Here is an 18,468-nt window from a genome sequence, read left to right on the forward strand (position 1 = left end):
AAGTTGCAAAATCTAATTCATTAATAAATAATTAACTAATAAATTAATTATGAGTTAAAGGAATTAAGAAATTAAATTTTATAAATTAGAAAAATAAAAATATTTAGAATCTGATTTAAAATTTTAAAAGTTATGGCCCAAAATCGGGCCAACTGACAAAAACGAGTGAACCGAGCCTAAGTGGGCCTAAGCCCACTATATAAATACCTCGCTTCATCACAAAAATCACCATTCACCCACATTGAGAGAGTGAGGAATGGTGATGAAGAGAGAAGAGAGCAAAAAACCTAGTGACACTAATCACTTCCAATTTCATTTGCTCATAACTTTTGATCCAGATCTCTAATTGACGAGCTATTGATGGGCACACGTTTGTCACGTGTGTGTGTGTGTGTGTGTGTGTGTGTGTGTGTGTGTGTGTGTGAAATTAGTAATATTAGAGTTGTTGGGTCATTTGGTACACTTTGGGAGCTTGGATCAATCTTAGAGCTATTAATTGAGGCTCAATTGGTGTTGGACGAGTTTGGTTTGGCCGGAAAGAAAAGAAAATCAAAGGTCTAGAAACTAGTATGGGTTTGAGTTTCAGATAGGCATTATGTAAAGTTATCTGAATGCCTAGGTTAATTGCTCTTAGGATAGGATTGGATTGAAATTGGATTCTGTTGTGATTAGTTGAATCAATGTATGCTTGATTCAATTGGTTGCGATATTGTGAATTGAGTGGTGGAGTAATATTAATTTTTATAAAATAATGAATGGGACATGAGTTGTGATATTATTGATTATGTTGATAATTAATGTGGGTGTTGGGGCGAAGGCCGTGATAGGGTGAGGAAATCCCATATGAGGCAAGTGAAGGTAAACAGTGTGAATTATTGAATGGAATTATTGATGAAAATATGGTTGTGAATTATGGATGTTGAGTATGTGTGTGATAAAGATTGCAGTTGGAATTGTTTGATTTGGTGCAAGAAAGAGTTAGGAAAGGTAGGAAACTGATAAATGTATGTTGAATTGCTAATTGAATGTTGTGCCGAATAATGGTGAGTTGGGTTGGTTAAGGATTAATCATGGAATTATGAGTGAAAATCTTTGAATGAATTGAAGAACTTAGGAGTTAGAATGATTGTGAAGTGATTGACGAGCATGTGATAATCTGTAGGAGGATTAATATTGATTTGAGTATGATTGGTTTGGTTTTGGATTGAGAATTTTGGATAAACTAGAGGGTTTGTAACTCTTGGCAAAAACCTATTTTTGACCAAAATCGGCAAGCCATAACATGGCTTTCAGACCACCAAATCTTGTGAAACTTATTTTGAATAAAAATTGGGTCCATGAAGTTTACGACGTTCAAAGAACGGATTGAAAATGATTTTTAATGAAAAAGTTATGCATATTTCAAGTTTAGGGTTAAAAATGGAATTCTGCAGAAGTTGCAGGAAATTGGGGTCATGCGTACGCATGAGGTGCGTTATAGACTGGAAAGAGCTTTGTGCGAGTATTGTGCACGTACCATGCGTATGCACGACTTGCATTTTTAGAATCAAATGTTTTTCGTGCACATACCATGCGCACGCACAGAAGGGGACTCACGTGTACGCACTAGGCATGCGTACGCATGAATGTCCTGTTTTGTTGAAAATATTTATTTTAACTATTTTTGTCTATCCACTCTGCTCTTTCACCTTTGTAACTCCTGTTTAAGGTCCGATAGCTAGTTTTTAGGCTTTGGAATAAGAGCGAACATATTGGGGAAGTTAGAATGATATTGAGGGAGATTGTGGTGTGGAGAATTAAGTTAATGATAAACCAATACTATTGAATGAGGTAATGATGATGAGGATTATGTGTGAGTATGTCTATGAATGTTGAGATGTTGAGTAATAGTTTTGAGGATAGATGAGTAATTCCTACCTGAATTGTGATTTTGAGGATAGATGAGTAATCCCTATCTGAGTTATGATTTTGAGAATAGATGAGTAATTCCTATCCGAGATGTGATTTTGAGGGTAGATGAGTAATTTCTATCCAAGTTATGGCCTGAGAATAAATGAGTAATTTCTATCCGGGTTATGGTTGAGACACCTGCCTAAGTGGATGAGTAATGCCTACTCTGGGTTGTGGTGAAGCACCAGCATGGGTGGACATGTAATACCTATTCCATGTTATGGAGTTTTATGTCTGTATTAGCTACCGAATGTGTCAAGATTGACTACTATATAACTGATAGAGGAGCTCATTAGCCATAGGACAGATATACATCATTTGTTTGTTTGGGTGTACTTTTGGTTTTTGTCTTGCTTATTGATTAATTGTATTTATATGCTACTTGATCTAATTGCCTTATCTGGTATCTCTATCTGTGTATTCATTGTACTGTCTTGTATGTGTTTATATAACTAAGAGGTCCCTCATGCTGGCGATGGTGATGCTGGGGGCTTTTTTTAAATGAAATTTGAATGATTGAGTTTGATTGGAGGATGCTGAATGAGTATTGATTGACATGTGAGCTCCCCGGGTAGATGCAAGGGTAGTGACTCGTCCCACTTGCTTTGATTTGAGATTTGATGAGAACTGATATAGAATTATGAAATATGGGCAGTTATGATATGAAGAGAGATGATGATTTGTATCGGAGAGAACTGAGATTTATGAGAGCACTAGTATGGCTAATGATGGTGATTGATACCTTTGGGGATTGAATGACAATAATTGTAGAGACTATGGAACCAGAAGAGTTTAATACTGAAACGAATGATAATGATATTGAGAGAAGTAATATGTTAGTGTTAGGGAGAATCAAGAGTAGAGATTATTGATATGGATTGAGACTTAGTTTGTTTATCCTGTTTAGATTAGAAATGACCCTAGTTTGTTTATCCTGTTTGGATTAGAAAAGACCCTAGACTTGAACAAACATCTTCTTAAAAAGGTAAAGTTTTTTCAATATTTTTTTAATTTTATTTATCCTTTTTGGTTTTTTATTTTAGGCTTATTTTGTATCTTTGAACTATATAGACAAGATAAACAAGAAAAAAATGAAGCTCTAATTAAAATTAAATATATATTTATTAAATTCTTTTATTTTATTTAGTATTAAATACGTATTCTTTGAATTAATATCTATTTATTAAATTCTTTTATTTTTTATATTCATTTTTTCAGAGGTAAGACCATCTCGTTTAAAGAAATAATTTTGTTATAGAAATAATTTTTTAAATCAACAATTAATTATGAAAGTATCGATACTAAAAATTAAAAGAATAAATAAAAACTTAAAAAATATTAACAAAAAAGGTAGCTTTTGTTTTAAACTTTATTTTTTAACATTAATATTTATTTATTCATTATATTATTAATAAATTATTTGTTAAATAAAATGTTTACATAAAAAAAATTTAATATTAATTAATTAATTTGTTTGGTTTAAATCTAAAGAATTAATAACAAAATAAGTAATGTAACAACCTAAATTTTTAGTAACGGACATTTTGAGCTTTATACGTTAGAAATTTATGAAATTCAAATGATACGATTAGACTTTGTTTGACGAGCCCATTTTGAATATACATGAAAATAAATAATAATATTTTATGATAATGGTATTTTATGGTAATAATATAATAACCGAGTCTAAAATTCAACCAGTAAAGATTATTATTAATATTCTCTAATTAGTACTATGACACTAGAACACTTTAGAGATATTCTAGAATAGAGATGATTAAAATACCAGTGTCATTTATACTAGTAATTGAGTTATGTATTCTGATAAAGTAACAATATGTGATAAAAAATATCTAACTTTGGTAATTATCCCCAAACCTACTTTATGACTAAGCTCCTTCCTTATTCCTCCTTTAATTTCCACGACCTTCTCTTCTCTCCTACCTCCTACTTTATTATTTTCTTCATTTTTCAAGAGAATTCTAGAGAGAAAACACAAGTATACACCTCCATAAAAGCTTGCTTTCAATTTTGTCTAGTGAAGAAAGGAAAGCTTTTCTTCAAATTCTAAATCATTTAAAGTGTTCCTCTCATCCTCATCTTTATCTTCATATCAATTTCTTTTAGGTAAATTTAGATATAACTCTCCTTCTTTCCACTTGAAGTTTTGGTCATGTGGTGTTTATGAAAGAAACTACATGTTTTTGATATTTTTGCTTGGAAAATCATATTTAGAAGTCTCAAGGAGTAAGAAAAATACCATAACAAGCTTGAAAAAGGTGAAAGAATCCCTCTCTTTTCATGTAATGGTTCGATCTTTATGTGCATCAAGGTGATTCTCATGTTTGATCTTGTTTCATCCATAAAACTATGTTCTAGGTGCTCTAAGAAGTTGAAAGCTACAAAGTCTCAAGCTTAAAGGGTAAATAAAACTCTCCCTTTTTCTTTGTGTTCAATTCGGCCTTAAGAATTTTTTATCCTAAAAATTGTTTTTGATTGAAACATATAAAGGATTTGGTGCTAAAAAGGTTCTAAGAGGTGGTTAAAAAACTTGGAATCAAGGTAAGGGTTAGGTTAAACCTAAAATCTTCATATATGTCTTAAAGCTTTAAGTGATGTTTATGATTGTTGGTCGATGAAATTTGATGATGAATTGAATGTTTGATGATGTATGAATGTTAATTGGATATGTTACATGATGATATAGATATATGCTTGAAGCCTAAGTGGCCGATGCACCCGATGATAGTATATCAGGGTTTTTAAATTTTAAAGATGGAAGTTTTAATGATAAAAATGAAAAACAAAAAGGTAAGACATGTAAGAGAGGTTCAAGAGAAAAGAATTAAGGCCAATTCGGCCATGAAAAGAGTTTGAAAGAAAAATTATGAGCAAGGAGGACTTTGAGGGCAAAGTGGTCTTTTTAAAAAAAATTGGGGTTAAATATGTAAAGTGGAGTTCATAAGGGGTAATATGATCTTTTTGAAAATAATTCGGGGTTAAATATGTAATGTGGGGTTATAAGGGACAATAAAATGATTTTTTAGCAAAATATTAAGGGTAAAATGGTAATTTTTGAAATTATTCAAGGGCAAAATAATCATTTTAAAATGTTCAGAGACAAAACTATAATTTTGTAAAAGCTCAGGGACAGAACAAAATCTTTTATAAAAGGCCAGGGATATAATTTGCAAAATGTTAGGTGCAAAATTGTAATTAAGGAAAGAGGCAAGGATTAGGTTATTATGTAAAAATGAGATAAAATGGCAATTTAGACAATGAGGGGTGATATGACCAGTAAGATCGGTTACGAGTTATAGTTTGGTAACGTATCCATAATAATAGTCGAGCATTCGCAATAAGCGGCATTTATTTCCATAACGTCGGACATATGATTAATTCTCTCCCCAGACGTTACGACCTGAAAAAATAGTCATTCCTGTTCGAACAAATATAAAAGTAAGAGACAGGAACAAAGGAGGTAAGTAATCTCTCTAAGAAAAAGTCTTCACACATATTCTCTTATTGACTTGAGTGTCGGAGTGCCTTTGCAGGTACCCACTTCTTCCACTCTTCCTTTGCCGACGAGGTTTGGATCACGCCTTAGAAGTCTACCGACCTCATCAGAAGGACGACTTATACCTCAGCTCAAGCTGGTAAGAACAAGGGGTATAGGTGTCTTTTTAAAAAAGATAAGGATAAAGATGTAATTTTATAAAGAAGAACATAAATATAATTTTCATTAAAGATTAAAAAGGTAATATAAAAGGTTAAAGAACATGAAGATCTTTTCATAGAAGTTTAAGGATATCAAGGTAGTGTAAGTAAAAGAGGGCAAAAACGTAATTTAAAACCAAAGACCTGATTTAAGGTAGAGGTGAGAAACTAAGAAAATTTAATGATGAGGGAAGGTAACGGAGAAGAGATTAACTAAGAACTAAATACAGAGAACTAAGAGGGTAAAAAGGATATTAGAGAATAGAGAATTGATAATTAGAAAATGATAAATGAAAAAATAAGAATTGATAACAGAAAATTAAAAATTGATAATTAATAACTGAGAACTGAATACTTATTTGTCTGGCAAGGATGGTGGTTTATCCTATTTGTCCAGTTCTTTATTATTATTCGTTCTGCCAATGGTGAAAATCGTGGCCTTGTCCCGCTCACAATTTGATTATGAGTACAATCTCATGAGGACGGTGATGCGTAACGCCTCATGGCCTGCTTAGGACTGATATGCATCATGATTGTTTGTAACATATTTCTTTGTAACATATTTCTTGTGATCTTGTATTGTAGTTGATCCTTTATTTTTGTGTTTTGTGATTTGTCTATATTTGTGTTTGTGACTTATCTATGATTGCCTGCTGTTGCTAACTGGCTGTGATAATACTGATCCTAATATAAAACGAGGATAAGAGACTATAAGGAATGATATAAGAGGAGATTAAGATTGGGTTATATTGAAAATGGAGACTAAAACAATTACGGGATAAAAGAAAGATAAGAACATGTAACCTAGGATCGAAATGATAATGCGTGTGAATATTCCTACACTAGAGCCTTGCCCTATGACCGATGAGCGAAATGTTTTCCTTTCTTAGTATTCTATTGGAAATTGTAGGTTCTCATCCCATTTCTTTCACTGTTTTTACAGGCAGAGCTAATAACACTCGATGAAAAGATGATGCTGTCTATTTTGCTACGTCCTAGAGTTAAAGTGCCTTTATGTTTTAAAGACGGCCGATGTCATATGAAGTTACGAAGCCTAGAATATTTTTTTTCTTTTCTTGTTAGTATTTTTTTTAGTGTTTAGACTTTTCTAGTTCAGGTTTCAGACTAGAGGTTTCTTAGATGGGCTAGGATGTAGGGTCATGTTTAAAAGAGTCTGTATTATATATATGAAATATCATAAGCTAAGAAATCTAATATTTGAGTTAACATGTGTTATGTTGTACTACTGGTACTACTTTTACTCCTTGGATGTATGAATGAGAATTGTATGCCTATCCTATGAATTATATTTATTCGTATCTCTCTTTCTGCTTTATGATTCATTGTACATGATTGTTTTTCTTTTTAATGTGTTTTTTAAAAAAAAATGTCGAAATTAACGGTGAATTAAACTTATATGCTACATTAAAAAGAAAGTTAGAGTATATACAAGAACAGATTAGTAATATTTTGGCTCTAGTACGATCATGACATATTAAAAGTTAGGACGTTATAAGTAGAATAGGATTAATTTGAGTATAATTTTATTATTTTCTTTCAATTTATATTTTTTATTATTATACAGTGACATAGAAAATACAAAACAATATATATATATATATATATATATATATATATATATATATATATATGAGATATCAAATTTCCTAACATAGCATAATAAGATAATAATTTATTTTATATTGATATTATATAAAAATTAGTTGTTAATTTAATAAAAAATTAAATAACTAAAATTATACATTTAATAAAAATATAATTTTAAAATTTTAAAATATTAAAAATACATTTTAAAAATGAACCAATCAAATATATTGTTATTATTTTTTATGCTTAGAAATAAATATTCTCTTCATAAATCAATCATGTTTTTTAAAATTTGAAAAATTTGAAAATTATTTTTTAAAAATAAACACAGGAAACAAAAATAAAAATAAGTTTAATTATTCTGTAGGTCCTAAGTTTCACTAAATTTTTAATTAAGTCTTTATTTTTTTTAATTGGATCATTATTCGTTAATTTTTTTAATTTAGTCTCTGTCGTGAAAAAATATTTAAACTAACCTAATATTTTATTAAAAAAACGAATATTATTATGATTGGGTTAAATTATCTAATTGAGAACACCTGCAAATTTTTAAAATACCAAAAGAGAGGTTTTTAATTTTGATATGGGGATGGCGTTGGTGATGTGCGGCGTTATGGGGGTTTGGGGTGTTTGACGGAGTTGTGACGGCGCATGTAAAGAAATCGGTGGCACCGATTGGAGGGAAGGAAAACGGTGGCACCGATTTGTGGGAGAGGGAGGTGCCGAAATCGGTGGCACCGATTGGTGGCTAGTTGCCACATGTCCCGCATGCAGGTGGCTCCGCGGTGCACCCCGTGACCTTATCCCCCTATACCCATCTCTCTCTCTTTCACTTTGCAACACTCTCGCTTTCACTCTCACACAAATCCCTTTCTTCTTCCTCTCAACCCCACACACCCCCATTGTTGGACCACCACCAGATCAGGGAAAGAGGAAAAAAAAAATGCCAAAAAAAAAGAAAAACTAAGGAAGTAAATCAACCGGAGCTTCATATTGTTAACTATCTTGGAGATTCAAATCATGTAAGTTTTTTTTTTCATAATTTTAGTTAATGATAATGATGGTGATAATTTAGATTTTATTATAAGTAGAAATTAGAAATTAAACATATATGTATGTATTTTATTATTAGGTGGTTAGAAATAGAAATAAAAATAGGAATAATCTTGTATGTATGTATGTATGTATGGAGATGAGATGAATATTTGTTTGTTGAGATGAATGAAAATTTTATTAGTTAATTTATTTATGATCGTTAATTATTATGATTAATAATAGAATTAGTATATATACTGTTAGAATAATAGTAATGATAATAAAAAAAACTAGTATGTTGTTTGGTTTGGTTTATATAATGATAATAATAATAATAATAATAATAATAATAATAATAATAATAATAATAATAATAATAAATAATAATAATAGAAAAATTAGTGTATGTTACTTGAATAATAATAATAATAATAATAATAATAATAATAATAATAATAATAAATCATGAGTATGGTACGTTTTATACTAATAATAATAACAATAATAATAATCATAATAATAGAAAAATTAGTATGTATGTATGTATGTATGTACATGTATGTATGCTGTTTGAATATAATAATAATAATAATGATAATAATAATAATAATTTATTTGGTATGGTTTTTTTTTTATACGAATATTAATAATAACAATAATAATAATTAGAATAATAGAGAAATGTATGTATGCTGTTTGAATAATAATAATAATAATAATAATAATAACTTAGTATGCTTTTTTTATTATACGAATAATAATATTGATAACAATAATAATAATCATAATAAGCTGTTTGAATAATAATAATAAAAATAAATAATAATAATAATAATAATAATAATAATAACAATAATAATAAATTAGTATGCTTTTTTTATAAGAATAATAATAATAATAACAATAATACTAATCATAATAGTAGAGAAAGTGTGCGTTTGATGTTTGAATAATAATAATAATAATTATAATAATAATAATGATAATAATAATAATAATAATAATAATAATAATAAGAATAATAATCAGAAATTAGTATGCTGTTTTTTTGTTTGAATTAGTTTTATGCTGGAAATTAGTTTTAATGGACATGTTAAAGTATACTTGTGTTATTGAATAATATAGTTGTGTTAGATTTGTTCTTATACTGGAAAATGTGGTATTGTAGGCTTCAAGGATGTTGGAGTGTGACCATTTACACCCGCCGGATCCATATAACCAAATTGTTGAGGCACAGTTACGCGAGACTGGATTTTATTATGTATCCCAAATTGGAGTTATTAAAGGCCAGTCAGCAATGATTACTGCTCTGATTGAGAGATGGCGGCCCGAGACTCATACGTTCCATTTTTCGGTTGGTGAGTGTGCAGTGACCTTGGAGGATGTGGCGGTAATTCTCGGTCTGCCAACAAATGGTCTTCCGGTTACAGGTCCGACCATGAGTAGCTTTGAGGCATTGGAAGCCGAGTGCTTGCACCACTTTGGAGTTGCACCCAGGAAAAATGAATGTAGAGGGAGCTTTATAAAGTTAACGTGGTTTAGGGGTGTGAGAGATCGCATAGAACTGAATGATGTTGTTAGCATGCAGATGTATGTAAAGTGTCACATAATGTTGTTATTTGGGAAAGTTCTATTTACAGATAAGTCGGGTGCAGGGGTGCACTGGAAATTTTTACCCTTGCTCCGCAACTTCGGCCAGATCATACAGTTTAGTTGGGGTTCGGCATGCCTGGCACACTTGTATAGATCATTGTGCAGGGCAACTCGTGTCGACTGCAAGGAGATGGACGGTCCACTGACACTGTTGGTAAGTTGGGCTTGGATCCGGCTACCATTTCTAGCGTCGATTCCTGGCAATCCCCGAGCTTTTCCAATTGCAAACAGGTAATCTTGATTAAAGTATGCGTCGTAGTAATTGATTTAAATTGTATTTTGTTTATGGTAATTTAAGTTAGGAAATGGATTATCCGTCTGCAGGTGGCATAACTGGGACCGTCAAAACTATGCCTACCGATATAAAACGCTTGCCCAATACAGGAGGTTGTTGGATGATCTAGAAGAAGGACAGGTATTGTGTAAAATACAAGTACCTTATGTAAATTCTTAAGTGAAGTAATTGTTGTGTAATCATCTTACTGGGAGAAGTGTCTAGTTTCTTTGGCAGGCTTATGGCATTGGATACATCGAGCCAGACGTAATTCCCTTAGCCATCCATCATAATTCTGTGGTGTGGAGTGCCACAGTGCCACTTATATCTTTTGAATGCATCGAGTGGCATGCTACTGATAGAGTCAGGAGGCAATTTGGATTGACACAGGGTGTTCCTAGTGAAGTGCAGGATCTAGGTGCATCACATGGGGAAGTTCTAACAGGGCCTAAGAATCAAGACTGGGCCAATACCCACTCGCAATGGGTGATGCAATGGACCAATCGATATAGTCACATTCTATCTGAAGACTTGGAGCATTTACATTATCCTTTAGAAATTTACATGCAGTGGTACCGAGAGGCATATGGTGACCACTTGCAATTGTCAAACCTTGTTTTTGAAGAGAATCCAGAAGGTCCTCCACCACCACCACCACCACCGGCACCAGAACCGGAACCGGAACCGGTTGCCGTACCTCCACCACCACCGCCACCTGTGCCGCCACATCAGGGGGTTGATTACTTTGCACCATATGTTCCTTACACGCATCCGTCTGATTATTACTCAGCGTCAGTCCCGTCACACCATCAGTTTTGGGGTGGTCCACATTCTGAGTATGGAGAGCAACCTTCATTCAGTCAGCTACTTGGTTTGATGGCATCGGGGTCGCACCAGTCACATTCAGGTAATTATATTGACATCCCCACCGACCATCAAGCACATTTTGGTGGAGTTACTCCAGCTAGGAGGTCATTGGATTTGGGATATCTAGGTCGCACTTCATCTGATAATTCTGGTCCCAGAATGTCTGTTGACTCGAGCAGAAGTAATGAAGCCGCGGGAGGGATCATACAAAGTGGAAATAATAGACGTATTCCGATGACTATGATTCATGAGAGTCATAGAGCAGTTCATCAGGATGAGGTTGAGGATGAGTCTGAGGATGAGTCTGAGGATGAGGGTGATGATGAGGATGAGTCTGAGGATGAGGGGAATGACGCTGATGAGTCTGGGGATGAGGGTGGTGATGAGGATGACGATCCTGCTGACGAGGATACAGCACCTAGTGCAGGTAAAACATAATGTTAGTAATTATTTGTATTTATATTTGTAATTGTATTTGTATTTATATTTGTAATTGTATTTGTATTTATATTTGTATTTGTTTTTGTATTCATATTTGTTTTTGTATTCATATTTGTATTTGTATTCATATTTATATTTGTATTTGTTTTTGTATTCATATTTGTATTTGTTTTTGTATTCATATTTGTACATTTATGTTTATGTTTGTATTTGTATTTGTTGTGTTTACATAGGTACGGCCACAAGTGAAAAAGGTAAAGGTTACAACCTTCGAGCTGATCCTCCACGTCGGAGTGCAAATCGGTATACACCATCCGCTTTTAAAAGGATTGCAAAGAAGTGCAGAAAGATATACAAAGATATCAAGTGGGCACCGAGGAAGTGAAGTTGTAACTACTTAATTATTGACAATGTTACCTACGTTCTTACTACTATTTAAGAGATAATGTGTACTGTTGACTCATTGAGTATGTTAACTAGGTTATTATTGTTAAGTAGGTTGTTATTGTTGACTATGTTTATTTGGTTATTGGTATCTACTTATTTTTTTTATATTTTATATTTTGAAACTTGTCAATATAATTAAAATGTCAGTTTTTTTATATGTTGTTAAACAATAATTTAAAACTCAGCTTTTATAAAATTAGCTCTCGATGATATTTATAGTTAAAAATGTTCATTCAATTAGTTTAGTTATTATGAAAAAAACTAAAACTAATTTTAAAAGAAGAAACAGAATTAAATAAATAATATGTTATTTTCCATAGCAAGTTGTATTGAGTTTTTTGTAACTGTAAATTAAATGTGTAATGCTTTCATTATATTAAAGCCATTTCAATTCTTGTTCAAAAGAAGTAATTGGATTTTAATTTATAATTTATAATAAACAGGTTAAAATCGTTGTGCAGGTATGATAAATCTTAAATTTCTTTTTAATACTTCAACGAATTAAATTATCAATAATAATAATAATAATAATAATAACAATAATAATAATAATAATAATAATAATGTTCAATAAAATTAAGTATAATTATTTTTTATTCTTCTACTACTAGTCGGTTGGACCTGCACTCGGTCCACCACTTTGACGACATCTACTGCGACTATGGCCCTCTGCACCGCATTGCTTGCATCGCCTAGGGCGACGCAACATACGGGTGTCCATCTCATTCAAGAAGCGGGTCATCTTCGGCCGGCCCTTGGCAACCCGTCTTAGGAACGGGTTTCCAACGAATCTGGGTCCATGATAAGCAGGCCACGTTGCCGGATTTCCCAGTGGTCGAAACCTAGCCCTGTATACTCTTCGAATTTGGTCCATCTTGTAAACGTCATTAACAAATACTTTCCAATCCAACCTCTGATTTGCACAACACGCAAACACGTGCCTACACGGAATTCGGTCAACCTGGAATTCACCACAATCACACCGATAGTGGCGCAGGTCAACTGCATACTCAACCCCACTAGGCATCTCGCGTACTTCGAAGACTTCATTTTCTCTATCAAAACAGCTAACCTGTATGTTACCTGATGCTCGTTGATTTGCATTCAGCTTGGTTGTCACCATCTCAGAGAACATAACTCCAGCACTGATTCGGGCTTCAGCCTCAGCTCTTTTCCTAGTGAACAACTCATTCAGCCTGTAAAATGTCGCCTTAACAAGTGCAGTGACTGGGAGATTGCGTGCACCCTTTAGGACGGAGTTGATACATTCCACAAGATTGGTGGTCATGTGACCCCATCGGTAACCACCATCAAATGCCAAAGCATACTGCTCACGAGGGATCCGATCAAGCCAATTGGTGTAAGCCTCACCCCGTTCCTTTAATCGTTCATAACGCATCTGGTACTCCCTGGTCGTCCTTGAATATCCTATGAAAAACATTCAGTCAGCTATGAACACCAGTCTATTTGATCATGCCTACAATAAAATAAAAGTTCATTGTATACAAACTTACCAATATTGACGATAAGCTTCTGCAGGTAAGGTGCTTTGAACTTCCTCAAGAAGTTGGACTCAATATGCCTGATGCAAAACATATGGAAAGCTCTTGGAGGAGACCACGCCCCATTACTTCGTTCAATAGCTGACCTAATCGAATCGTGTCGATCGGAGATTAGTCCGACACCATCACGGGTCACCACATGTTGACGCAGGTTGCTCAGAAAAAAGTGCCATGCATCAGAAGTCTCTCCCTCCACTATGGCAAATGCAATAGGCACGATGTTGTTATTACCATCTTGTGACACTGCAACCAATAAACAACCCTTGTATTTTCCATACAAATGAGTCCCGTCCACCTGCACCACTGGCTTGCAGTGTCTGAAGGCCCTTATACAGGGGTAATAACTCCAGAAGACTCTATGTAGAACACGTATATCAGGAACCAAATCATCCCCTGGTAAGCTGGCATTGTTTCAAAGTGAACCACTGCTGATGGCTCTTTGTGGCACATGGCCTCAAACCATATCGGCAAAGCTTCATACGATGCTTCCCAACTTCCGAAAATTGATTCGACCGCCTGCTGCTTTGCTAACCAAGCCTTCCGATAACTGATGGTGTAGTTAAACTTTGACTGGATATCAGCAATTACAGATTTTACCTTTATAGACGGGTCAACCTCTACCAACGGCTTTATTGCTTCCGCAACTGTCTTGGAATCCAGCTTCGAATGGTCTTGAGAAATAGTAGACCTGGTACAGGTATGACTTCCATTGTACCTCCTTATCTCCCAACAGTACTTCTTCTGCATTTTGGTTACCCGGATCAACCAGTCACAACCATTCCCATATTCTATACATTTGGCATAGAATGTCGTCGGTTCCGACTCATATACCCGATAGTCCACACCTCTCCGGATGGTATAATCTTTCATTGCCTTGATTACTGCCTCCCTTGAGCTGAATTCCATCCCCACTGTGAACTCACCATCCGCCACAACAGGAGGGGCTACATACATCAAAAGTAACAAATGCTTCATTATGTACTCAGTAAGAAGTCCTTCATTACAACTCAATTAATAAACATACTTTACTAGGTAAGATCGTTATAGTCTTATTCTTCTCTATTCCATCTACGTAAACAACAATTCAGAGATTCACGTAGCTAGCTAGGTTTACGCACCTGTATTCATATATTCCGGAAACTCCGATGCGTGCATAGCCCCTAAATCCAACGACCGCATGAAAGAAGGCTCTTGAAACGGATGCGGGTTTGCTAGTGCATTTGCAACTTCCGCCACATCTGCGTTCATGTCGCCAACAGCTTCTTCTTCGTCCTCGCCTGGACCGACGATCTCATAGTTACTTTCAAATTCATCTTCGCTTTCACTATTATAATCTTCCAACTCAATGTTACGGTCTGCTTCAGATTGCTCAAACTCAATATATAACTCGATGCACGATATTCGGTGGCGATTTTCCATGTACATTGAAAACATTTCCTGCATACTCGCTTCGTCCATCACATACTTGGTTTGAAATTGAACAAACCCGCCAAACACAGGTAAAGGATACCTGTACAAAATACACGATATTCTCCTACATCTTTGCGTGCCTATCTTCTCACAAATCACACCTTTCAACTCCTCAAATGACAATGTGAATGGAATAACAACATCTAATGGATTTTCACACACGAATTGAACTCCCTCATATGTTTGTAATAAGATCTGCCCGTAGTAATAAATCTTCAATACAACTCTATCATCCATATCACTATCTATTTCCAGCCTCACAGAAATTTTTTTTACCCAAATGAAAGACAAGAATCAGAGAAGAGAAGAGAAGAGAGGAGAAGAGTGCGAACGAGGAAGAAATGGGGCTTCTGTGATGCCAACATCCGTTTTTGTGGTGACTAATGGCAAATCGGAAGGACCGACCGCTGCACACCCAAATCGGTGGGACCGATTTCTGATCCCGGATTAAAAAAAAATTTAGCCCACACACAAATCGGTGGCACCGATTTCATACCCACCATCTTCCCCTTCCACAAATCGGTCCCACCGATTTTCTTCATCTCTCACACAAATCGGTACCACCGATTTCCCCTACCTCAAATCGGTGCCACCGATTTCTTCCCCCTAAATGCCAAAAACTCACCGCCGCCATAACAGTGTAAATAACCCTAAATCATCATATCCCCGCATTACACACACCCTAACATCATATCTAAAAAAATCAGCCACCAAAAGAACCCTGGCATTTTGTCCCAAAGAGAACCCTAGCCAGCCCTAAGTTATTCATCGAAGTTCCTGTCTAGCAGCGTTTCTCCTCTGTCGCATTCTGGTGTTGTCGTCGTTGTTGTCCGTCGCTTGGTGGTCGTCACCCCTCTACGTTATCCACGGGTCCACGAGTGCTCTGCTCTTCTCTGCTCTGCTAGTCTGCCATAAGTCGACCCATTGCCTCGCCTCGCCGCACCTCGCATCGCCTTGCCGCGCCACGACGCGACTCTGTCTCGTCCTTGTTACCTGAGCCTGCAACAACAGGTGATGATTAATTTTTTTTTCAATTTTTCAAAATTGATTCCTTAGGTTTAAGCATATGTCAATATTTTTTTACATAATGATTTATGAGCAGATTAAAAAAAAAAATATGACACTAGTTGAATATCTATTTCTTGAATTGATTTCTGATTTTTTTTTATATAATGGTTTATGGTTTAAAATACGGATATATATGCAGAAATTTTGTTAATTGTTGAATTGTTTATGAATTTATTTTGCTGATTATAAATTTTGTTGATTGTTGATTGCTGTTACTGTGATGATACTAGTTTATTGGGGTTCTTGACGCTCTGGAATGGCATATGAGATCAATTATGCCTTTTCCTTTCTTGCATTTCTTCATCACTTCAACAGAACTCAAAGATCCATCAATGAAGCAAGTGCTTAAAGAGCAAACTACAAAGATAATCTTTAATACTCACAATGGTACTCTTTTTGTATACAGTATTACAGTTATATATTCAAATATGTAATGTAATGTAATCTAATGTAAATGTGCAATTTCAATGAAATTGTGACTTGCATTTATCTTATTATGTGACGGCAGACATTAAGCTTTTAGAGTATAAACCTTTAACTATTGCAGCATCTGCTCTTATCTTTGCATCTCACAAACTATGTCTGCAGCAATATACTATGTTGAGAGCTTTAATTGTATCTTGTGAATATCTAGATGAGGTGTGTTTGTATTCAATCAATGTCATTTGAAAAAAAAAAAATTTGATTCTTATTTGGCATTAGAACCAATATGTTGATGGTGGTTATTGTAGGATTATTCATTGACCATGTGTATTGACCTTATGGCAAGAGATGGTTATGTGGATGGAAGCAAACGAGTTAACCATCAATACAAGCTTTTTAGGCACTGAAACTCTGGTGAGCATGTTGGAGAGAAGCATCAAGCGGTGGAGAATCTAATAAGCCTCCACCATTGACACATGTACCAGATTTTTCAAGTTTTGAATAAGCAAAAAAACTAAGAGAAAAATCATCATTTGTGTTTTAACTTGGACCAAAACTCAAGTTAGCAGCGAGGATGACAAGGCTTTGGACAATGGAGTGGATAGATCCATACTTTACTGATTTTTGTTACATAGAATTGAAATTCCGAAATAATTAAAATAATTACCATATGAAAAGTAACTAGAGAAAAATCTGTAATGTAGAGAAAAATCTGTAACTGAAAAAAAAGAAAAAATGGAATAGAAAAAAAATCTCGTAAAAATAAAAAATATGAACTTATTATAGATAAAAAACAGAGATATATAAATAATTTTATAGTTCACTAACAATTTTTTTATGTTTAACGTTAAAAAAATTAATATATAAAAATTTAATTATAAAAAATATAAAAATCTAATTAAAAATTCGATAAAATTATAAAATTATACCAAATACTTAAACTTAAAAAATATTTTCACAAACCAATTAATCCTTTAATTGTCTACTCGTCTAATATTTCTATATAAAAAAAAAACTCAACCTACCTATAATAAAAGATAACACACTACGTTTGCCCATTTCATAAAAAACATAGCGATATTTTAATTAGTGTTGTAAAATAAAGGATATATAAAATAAAGATGTATAAATAGAAGACTCTATTATTAATATAATTAGCTCAATAATTTTTATATATATATAATAATATTATATGTTGTATTGTGTATATATATACAAAGATAAGAAAAAGTATTAAAAATAAAGAGAGAGAGATTTGCATTTGATACTATCTCAATATAATAAAGATGGTTAATATTGCTATTAATATTATATGTAAAGAGTAATAGAAAATAGAATTTAAAATACTTATAAAATAAAAGAAGAGAAAGAATTGTAATAGTAATATAAGGAGAAGGGTATTTGATTGCAACATAAAAGAGGATTGATTTATTTATATGAACAGGAAGGAAGAATAATATTTTTGTTCTGTTGTTATTGTTGTGTAAATGGCTTCTGATCAAGTCTTATATTTATACTTGTGAAAGTCTAACTTTCTTCAACATTATTAATTACAATCTATCTTGAGAATGTTAGCTTCTCATAGGAATGGGCATCCACGTCCCATTCTTATCACAACACTCCCCCTTGGATGCCCATTTAGGATTATGCCTCGTTAAAACCTTACTAAAGAAAACCCAATGGGAAAAAACTTTAGTGAAGGAAAAAGAGTACAAAATTCTTTGTGATGGGACTGCCTCATTAAAAACCTTGTCAAGAAAAACCCAATGGGAAAAAAACCTGACCAAGGAAAAAGAGTACAGTCTCCCCCTCTTGTCGACATCATTTAATGTCTCGAAATAGACGCATCCCAATCTTATGTACCAATCTTTCAAAGGAGGATTTTGGGAGTGACTTTGTAAATAAATCTGCCAGATTGTCGCTTGAGCGGATCTGTTGGACATCAATCGTCCC

General features: G+C 33.7%; 1 protein-coding gene and 1 long non-coding RNA gene across 3 annotated transcripts; one reads left to right on the forward strand and one right to left on the reverse strand.

Moving 5' to 3' along the window:
- Window positions 1-3,894: 3,894 nt before the first annotated feature.
- LOC130961710 (uncharacterized) lies at window positions 3,895-6,963 on the forward strand. Of its 2 annotated transcripts, XR_009079608.1 has the most exons (5): window positions 3,895-4,077; window positions 4,186-4,229; window positions 4,330-4,372; window positions 5,505-5,606; window positions 6,611-6,963. It is a non-coding gene; the product is annotated as an uncharacterized LOC130961710 (long non-coding RNA). The 2 variants fall into 2 exon arrangements; XR_009079607.1 differs by having other exon boundaries at window positions 3,901-4,229.
- A 5,636-nt stretch (window positions 6,964-12,599) lies between these two features.
- On the reverse strand, window positions 12,600-15,261 carry LOC130962971 (uncharacterized). The gene is made up of 4 exons (XM_057889126.1): window positions 14,673-15,261; window positions 14,015-14,498; window positions 13,507-13,955; window positions 12,600-13,420 (listed from the first exon to the last, which is right to left on the reverse strand). The coding sequence occupies exons 1-4, from the start codon at window positions 15,259-15,261 to the stop codon at window positions 12,600-12,602; spliced, it is 2,343 nt and encodes a 780-aa protein (XP_057745109.1).
- Window positions 15,262-18,468: the final 3,207 nt, after the last annotated feature.

The sequence above is a fragment of the Arachis stenosperma genome, chromosome 2 (genome assembly GCF_014773155.1).
Source record: "Arachis stenosperma cultivar V10309 chromosome 2, arast.V10309.gnm1.PFL2, whole genome shotgun sequence".
In the NCBI taxonomy this organism is placed as follows: Eukaryota; Viridiplantae; Streptophyta; class Magnoliopsida; order Fabales; family Fabaceae; genus Arachis; species Arachis stenosperma.

Excerpts from the sequence above, each read along its gene's own strand:
- LOC130962971 (XM_057889126.1), bottom strand. The coding sequence starts at position 15,261 with ATGGATGATAGAGTTGTATTGAAGATTTATTACTACGGGCAGATCTTA. Across the intron at positions 14,499-14,672 it reads TCCGGAATATATGAATACAG|CCCCTCCTGTTGTGGCGGAT; the intron begins GTGCGTAAACCT and ends TGATGTATGTAG. Across the intron at positions 13,956-14,014 it reads TATGAAGCTTTGCCGATATG|CTTACCAGGGGATGATTTGG; the intron begins GTTTGAGGCCAT and ends AAACAATGCCAG.